At 47.3% G+C, this 8,668-nt stretch overlaps 1 protein-coding gene across 4 annotated transcripts in view; it reads right to left on the bottom strand.

Annotated features, from left to right (window-relative positions):
* ABHD6 (abhydrolase domain containing 6) overlaps nt 1-8,668 on the bottom strand; it is a 61,524-nt gene that overhangs the window by 36,225 nt on the left and 16,631 nt on the right. For all 4 annotated transcript variants that reach the window (XM_019504965.1, XM_019504962.1, XM_019504964.1 and 1 more), the window contains exons 2-3: nt 7,997-8,065; nt 5,898-6,039 (exon numbers count right to left, since the gene is read on the bottom strand). In XM_019504965.1, the coding sequence (XP_019360510.1) occupies nt 5,898-6,016 (119 nt within the window). In that variant the 5' untranslated portion in view covers nt 6,017-6,039; nt 7,997-8,065. The remainder of the gene's footprint in view (nt 1-5,897; nt 6,040-7,996; nt 8,066-8,668) is intronic.

Here is an 8,668-nt window from a genome sequence, read left to right on the forward strand (position 1 = left end):
CATCAGCCAGTCTATTAAGAACGGTCTCTTTGATAATCTTTTCTAAGACCTTCCCCAGGATAGAGGTCAGGCTGATGGGCCTACAGTTTGCTGGATCCACTTTCCTCCCTTTCTTGAAAATAGGCACCACATTGGCCTTCTTCCAGTCTTCAGGCACTACACCACCGTGCCAGGAGTTCTCAAGGATCCGTGCCAGGGGCTGGGCTATGATGCCTGCCAGCTCCCTGAGTACCCTGGGGTGTAAACTGTCAAGGCCAGCTGACTTGAAGGTATCCAGCCTCTCAGGGTGTTTCTTCACAAGGTCAGCATTGATGGAAGGTAAGGAATCTCCCTCACCCAGGCCTTCCCATCCTGTAAGGGCACCATTGGGACTGGTGAAAAACCAAAGCAAAGTATCCATTTAGCAAGTTGGCTTCTTCCTGGGCGTCAGCTGTCAGTTGTCCCATCTGGTTTAACAGGAGTCCATGTTGCCCTTGCTTTTCCTCCGGCTCCCCACATATCTAAAAAAGGACTTTTTGTTGTTCTTGATACTTGTAGTTAATTGGAGTTCCATCACGCCATGGCTTTTCTGATTTGGTCTCTACAGGTCTGGACCAGTGCAGAGTATTCCTCCTTGGAGGTGGATCCAGTCCTCCATCCTTTGTAGGTCTTTGTTTTTAGATGCAGGAGGTCCGCTAGTTCTCTGCACAGCCAAGGGAACTGCTGTGCCCTTTTGCTGCCTTTCCTCCAAAATGGGATAGACTTTGCTTGTGCACCCAGGATTGCTCCCTGGAGGAGCAACCACTCTTCTTGAACTCCCCTCCCCTTTGCGTCATGGTCCCTTGGGGCCTCACTGACAAGCCTCTTGAGTTTGTCAAAGTCAGCTTTCCTGAAGTTGAGGACTTCTGTACTGCTGACTGACTCCCCAGCTTTACGGCGGATGGGATCAGCTTGTGGTCACTGTCACCCAGCTTCGCTTCGATAGTTAGGTAACTGATTAGGTTGTCCCCTGTTGCCAGTACCAGGTCGAGCAGCACTTTACCTCTTTTTGGTCCTTAGACTTCTTGAGTCAGGTAGAGCTCATACACGCATGAGAGAAAGCTTTGTGACCATTCGGATTTGGCCAAGCACTCTTCCCACGAGATGTCTGGTAGTTGAAGTCTCCCATGACAACCATGGGCAGGGGGGCATGATGGCCCTGTGCTGTCACTGTCGCAAGATCCCAGCCACACCTGCCTGCCCTGCTCCCAGACGCTGCTCCCTGCCCACCTGCAGTCCCATTCCATTGGCACAATCAATTGCATCCTGCCCACAGGGCTCCCGGCCTGGTCTCCATAGAGACCCTGGGGCTGGGGCTGGGACCAGGATCACAGGGCTGTGACAGTGTCCGGCTGGGCCCTGGACCAGAGCCACTTAGGGAGTTTTGGTGAGTGGGCAGGGATGGTGCGGGTTCTGACCTGGCCCGTAACAGCTCACCAAACTCCGTAAGTGGCCTTCCAGCCCAAATAATTGCCCCAATTTAAACCCAAACACATGATTTTAACTTTTTGTTGGTGGTACCATAAGTATACATATTTGTCATCATGCAATCACCCAGTCCATTTCTGAATCTTGTTCAGTTTTTGACCTCAACACCACCTCCATGTTCTAGGTCCTAACCACAGGTAAAGTGACAAAGTATTTTTTTCCACTTATAACAATCATCATCTCTGCAGCATAAGCCTTCACACCTTCTGTTCAGACATGCACTATAGAAAGTCTGCATAATCCCTTTGCTGGAGCAGTGGCTGCAGCAAGCTCTGCTAATCAGTTAGTGGTCATTAATGACACATTCTGGGGCTAATCAGAAAGGTACAGGGACTGCTAAAGATTAGGATAAGTATCTATCTGAAGGTCAAACCTGGTCAACCCTCTCCTTTTCTCTTCCCTTTGCAAGCTAGAGACAAATCCCAGTACCTGTACTGACATCCCCAGGGCATCTGACAGAGCCTTTTGTGAGCCATCGGTACTCACTGTGCCAGCCAGATTCCCCCTCTCAGTTCCTGATGCTTGAAGGGAAGGAATTCTCTCACAGACAAACTGAGCTGCTGCTATTCTGAGGTTCAACTTATCTGCCAGTGTTAACTTCCAGTTGTCCAATACACTGATTATGAAATTATGATTACTACATGTGTATTAGGCCTAAGCTTCTCACCGAAAGAAAGTTGTGTCTGTACTGCTGCTTTGCCTGAAGGACAGGAACTGAGCTTATAAACTGCACTTGGGCCACCAAGTATCAGGAGAGGTCAGTTTGATTCAGAGATGCTCCGCTAAGTAAAATAAAATGAACTCATATGGCTAACAGTATAGGCAGGCCTCAGACTTACGACACAATTGGTTCCTGAAAACCATGTCTTAAGTCGAAACACTGCAGCTTGGAACTGATTTTCCCATAGGAAACAATGTTATAAACAGAGGATTGGTTCCCGAACCAAGGCCCAATACCTTAATTTCACCAAAAATAACCCAGAATTTTGTACTCAATCAGTTATAGATGAGTAATATAGCTACATTAATGTATTTATATTGTAAATAGCAATCATATTGATTTGGAAGGACTTCTTTGAGGTGACTGCTGGACTTTTTGAAGGGCTCTTGGTTGGACTTTTTGAAGGGTTCTTGACTGGAGTCTTCTCAGGAGTCTTGGCTGCAGGTTTTTCTGGAGTCTTGTCTGCCTTCTTAAAGAAAGTATCCAAGGAAGTTTGGACACATGTTCTCCAGGGAGATGAGCGACGCAGCGAACTTGTTCGCTGGGGTGGTGTCACATCGGATCAAGCATTGTAAAGTCGAAACAAGGTGTCAATATATAAATGTTGTAAGTCAAAGACTGCCTGTATATCACAGAGGTGGGCAAAATATGGCCTGTGGGCCAGATGCGGATCGCCAGTCCATTCTATCCAGTCTGCGGGGCCCCTAAAATTTTAGAAAATTCATTTTTATCTGCCCTGGCTGCCTGTCAAAGATGACAGGCACCTGTGGCAGCAGGATCCAGAGAGAGCTGGTGGCAGGACCCAGCAGCTGAGCAGCAAGGCCCACCCGGCTCCACCCCAGCCCCAGCCTCTGCTGTTCTGGTCTGGTGACCTTTTAGATGTTCCCTATCCTCCCTCCATCTGACTGGAAAATTAGATAAGATCGGATGGAGGGAGCGGGGGCAACCACTGCGATCTTTCACAGCAGCCAGGAACTACATGGTGCTTGCCGTGCTGGGCTGGAGCCAGTGGGAAGTGGCAGACGGGAGTGGAGCGAAGCAGCGGCAGCAGAGGGAGTTGGGGGAAGGGAGGACCTGCAGGAAGCAGTGGCAGTGCAGGGAGTGTCAGGGGGGCCTCAGAAAGTGGCAGGGAGGCCACAGAGAGCACTAGAGGCATGGGGAGCGGTGATGATGGTGGCTGGGAAGTGGCGGCAGCAGTGGTGGGTGGGTGTGCAGGAGGGAAAGCAGGGAAATGGCAGGGGAGTGGTGGTGGCAGCGGGAGCGTGCAGCCCGTCCTGGTGCCCTGAAGCAGCACCTGGCCGGATGCAACTGTTCCCCAAGCCCATCTGGGGAGCAGCACCTAGCGGGCTTCCAGCGGGCAGGCTCAGGAAACAGTTGGATCAGGCCAGGTGCTGCCTCTGAGCTGGGGTAGCACCCAACCCACTAGCAGCCCACTCAAGCAGCCCCAGGGGGCACTGCTGCCATGGCAGGAAGGACTGGAGCCCCCCACAGCTCAAGGACTACTCAGCCTGCTGGCAACTCACCCCCCAACCACAGGAAAGGCAGGCAGGCTTCACCCAAAAACAAACAAACAAACAAAAGTATCAGGCCCCTCACCACTTCTTCCTTCAACTGGTACCTGCTGAAGGCAGAAGCCACGAGAGGACCAATCCTTTTTTTTCTGCGGAGCCTGCCCACCTCTCCCACAGCCAAGGGGCAAGAGGACAGCTGCATCATTGCAATTTGCAGCGTTGCAAACTCATCTAAAACCCCCAAAACTGACACATGTATAACGTATGCCGCCATTAAGCCACACAAATGACATTTTCATGACATGTACATCGTGACGATCATCACATGTACAAGTGCCCCTAAATTCCAGGGATAAAAGAAGATTCAAGGCTGGCAGTTCTCTCTCCTGTGATTGGAGAAAATGAGATGCAACAGACTAATGAGGAAGACTATAATACTTCTCTCAAGCACTTCTGATCAGGAGAGAGATCCGGACAAACCCAAGTTCTATTAACCTGAAAACATTTTTCTCATTAACTACACACACACACACACACACACACACTATATACATACATGTATATACCCACACACACTATATACATACATATACACACCACACACACACACACACACACACACACACATATAAATATATCTATCTATCTATATAGGTATAGATAGATAGATAGATATAAATTAATCAATCCTGGGGGAAGATGCGACTGCAGAGAACATGACAAAGAACAGAACATGCAGGTTACTGTTAGAATTTAAGAAACAGGCAAACCACCTGATCACTAATCAAATCCATGGCACCAACTGATCACTTACTAGTCTTGCCATTTTGAAATAAGACTGACCAAGCCATTTGAAGTACAATGGCAGTACACACTATAGGGAACTCACTGAGTGCTATTGAAGCTTCTCTCAGGGAAGCCCATTATCCCATTCTCCTTTGGGAAACGGCAAGCTGCAGCAATGCAGCTTTTCATGAAATATCCATAAAAATTACACAGGCTCTCCTGACAACTGCATTTGCAATGCAGATTACTGCTGTACAGGGGGTTTCTACTTTCAGGAGCAAGAAACTGCCATGTTTCCAGTCCATCTTGCTGGAAGCTTGCCCCAACCCTGTCCACAGAAGCAGCATTAAGCCTTTGCCAGTCTCTCCTTTATTTTTAATTCCCTCTGTCCTTTTGTTTCTCTTTTTTTTCATAAACTGCTGGAATCCACATTCCACTGTGACAATTGCTCCTGCCCACACATTCTAAGTTGCCCTCTTGATGGATGTAGCTATCCAGCAAGCAGTTTGTCCCCAGCCTGCTCTCGCGTACAATGAAGCATGCAAATGATGCCTGTTCCCAGAGGGAACTTGGCTCCTTCTCCAATGAAAGCAGGCGGGGTAATCAAGATGTGCCTAGCAACCTGGAACAAAGGCACAGCCCAAAGACAGGAGCCCTACAAGTGAGAGTGCAATAAGGAAATGCAGTTTTATTCATCCTGAGACTGTTTTATGTTATGTACAGTAAGAAAACAAGCACACTGTGGCTGAGCTCTATTGACACATTAAGGTTCTAATTTCTATAATCACCAAACACGTCCAAAACATATTAGTCATTTGATAATTTGTGTTACATTTTAGCAAGCCTCAATGATATTCCTTGCCACTAAAAAATCCTGTCTTTGAAAGTGTTTCAAAGCTGAACATTACGTCTTTCTTTCCTACAAGCCAAAAGGGACCACTGCATTGAACCCAGCTCCCCCTACCATGCAGTTCAATTCCTGCCCAAAGCCACAGAAGAGTTCTGTGCCAGTCAAGTCACTCAGCCTCTGGTTCCCATCTTGCCCCCTCCCTCCTGCACCTGTGTTATCTTGTTGATGGCAAGCTCTTTGAAACAAGAGTCAGTCCAACATGTAGGACGACAGGACACTATGTATGTACAGGCCTGTTGGCAGTTCTCTACGAGTTAGCGTTAAGAATCATATAAGAATGGGAATAATACAAATAATAGGATGAATGGGGACAGCATCTTTGGAGAAAAAGTGGAAGTTATCAAGCGCAGTCTGTCGGCCTGGGAACCACACATTTTAGATTAGCTATGTTCCAGCATGGACCAAAAAAAAATTTAAAAATATTAACATAGGCAGTGCTAAAATTCAAGTGCTCTTGACTCACCAATAATAAATTCTGATCAGTGCTGAAGGCCACAGGAGAAAGGATGCTACAAATGCTAGAATCGGGATAGCCAGGGTGCCTCCAGCTATTACAAACATGTTCAGCACATCAAGGTCCATGTTGCTCTAAGTCTTGACTTCACCTGCATAAATGAATAAGGACCCAAAGGTTAATAACAAACAGACACTAACATCAATAAATGACTAAGTCAAGACTGCAGGGAGAGGAGGAAATTGTTAAAGGCACTGCAGTATAGAGCAGATACCAGGCAGGCAGCTAAGTGGCTTTCAGCTTGAAAACAGTTATTGCTTTCATACCCACAACAGATCTGACTTCTGAAAACTTATTCTCTCTCAGGATCGTGCCAGGAACTGGAACAACTGCTGTCATGATGAGTTCAGACGAAAATTAAAGACACTGGATTATAATTTAGTTCTCACAGCACTTTGCATATATGCAAAACAGGGATTCTCTCCGCTCACTCCATCACACCACCCACAGCCTGAGGGCTGAACAAGAACATAACTAAAATGAGCCTATTAAGAATTTATTTCACCCAAACAGTCTCCTCCCTCTCCCTTCCCCCCACCCCTAAAATCTGTTGTACGATAGCTGACCTAGAATTTGACAGCCTGTGTCCTGCTCCAGGCTCATGACTGCTTTATACAGACATCTGCTAATCAAGGAGCAGAACCTATTACTGGTCTCAGGAAAAATGGGAAAAGAGCCCTGGCATCTTTTACTGCATCATATTTTTACTCATGCAATCCAAATTAGTCCCCCTCAGAAAAAATACCAAGGCACCCCACTGTCCTTCCACAGCGCTGAGAACACTTGTGCTTGCTATGTTAAAGAAGTCCCTGCTTCTACCATGAAGTACTCCAAATTCAGGATCTCATTATGCTACTACATTTTCAGGGACTGCTATCACACCCCACTTTTTGAAGTGCAACCATCTACCTACTGTGATGAGATCTGTTTGCATGTTTCTCACCTTGCCTATCCCCCAGGCACCAGGCAAGCACTTTATTATTAAGGGATTAATCCTGCCCCACAGACATCATGAGCATATTATCCAATTCCCAATGCTGAACATCTGATGTCAGTGGCAATGTGTAGGGAGTGCATGGGGGTGCATGTGCACCCCCTGAGAGCTCCAGTGCATCTCCTGATCAGCCACGCTTGCCACTTAGGTGATGGGCGGGGGGGCAGGCAGGAGTGCCGATGCCCCCCCTTCAAGCATCGGCCAATCACTGCAGCCGCTCCCAGGAGCAGCTGCAGCAATCAGCTGCAGGGGAACTCCCTCCGGGCAGCATGACCTGCCGCTGGGGGACCCTCCCTCCCTCTCCCCCCCGGCAGCAAGATTGGCTGCGGGGGACCCCCCCTTCCAGGCAGTGAGACTGGTCGCAGGGGGGCACATGCCCCTCCTGACTAAGGCGGCACCGGTCGCCCATGTCTGATGTGCCATGCATTTTCTCAATAACTGTCCCTTCACAAGAGCACATTTCAAATCCAAGGATTATCAAATTCCAGGTCTCCTCCCTCACAATCTGTCCATACTACGTCTAAACTTAATCAAATTTGTGGATAAACCTTTCTGAGTTTGGCGTGACTGTTTTGAGTCATTCTGATAACCGTTCAGTATACAGGTTGCCAAAGAGAAACCAGACAATTGTAATTACAAACTGTGCCAACATACAGCTGTGATACACAGGTCCTATTAAAATAAGAAAACAGATTAAAACAATATATTGTGACCCACATTGGCCAGAGGAATGAGCCTGGAAGCTGTTGTGCTATTTGGCATCCACCAGCCCTTGTACCACCAGTCTGCATACACTCTCCAGCAAATTAGTGCTATCACCAATTTGAGTAGGTCTCTAGCTATACACCTTCCTCTTGTCCCAAAAACAGCTTGAAGCTACCATTTGGCCCCTATGAACATCTCACTGCACATCTTTGCATTAAACTTTGGTGGTACGTGAGCGCACAACAGATGGAAAACATTTACTATAATTTCTTGCAAAAATGAATTAGTTTATGGGAAGAGGAGTTACATACCACGATCCAAATGTAACAATAAGAGTCTTTTAGCTTACCTTAGAGAGATGCTCTCCTCAGGGATGAGAATGCCACTGCCAAAAAGTACCGATGATGTTCTGGAAAAACTAGTAAAATGAAAAAGGCAAAATTATATTCCTGTCACTTTCTTCTGCCAGACCTAGAAGCAGAAACACTACTCATTTAAAAAATTCAAGCCATCCAGCATGACAACACATTCAGAACAAACATCCAGTCCACATCCAGAACAAACATTAAAGGAAAGCAAAAAGATTAGAAACTGGTGAGGTAGCAGAAACAATCCAGGGTCTACTTGTGGTACCCAGGCACTAGGTAACTTAGCAGTAATTGCTGGACTTAATTGAGGGGGAAATGAAAGATGGAAACTGAAAATGAGGATGATGATGGTTAAGAAAATTAAGGCAGACTAGGTTTCATAGTTTCTAGGGTCGGAAGGGACCTCAGTAGATCATCTAGTCCAACCCCCTGCCATGGCAGGAAAGAGTACTGGGGTCAAACGACCCCAGCAAGGTGATAGTCTAGTCTTGTCTTAAAGACCCCCAGGGTAGGAGCCTGTACCACTTCTCTTGGAAGTTGGTTTCAGATCCTAGCCGCCCTGACCGTGAAATAGCGCCTCCTGATATCTAGCCTAAATTTACCCTCTGCCAGCTTGTGACCGTTATTCCTGGTCACTCCTGGTAGTGCTCGGG

The sequence above is a fragment of the Gavialis gangeticus genome, unplaced genomic scaffold (genome assembly GCF_001723915.1).
Source record: "Gavialis gangeticus isolate Ggan-Ray unplaced genomic scaffold, GavGan_comp1, whole genome shotgun sequence".
Classification (NCBI taxonomy): Eukaryota; Metazoa; Chordata; order Crocodylia; family Gavialidae; genus Gavialis; species Gavialis gangeticus.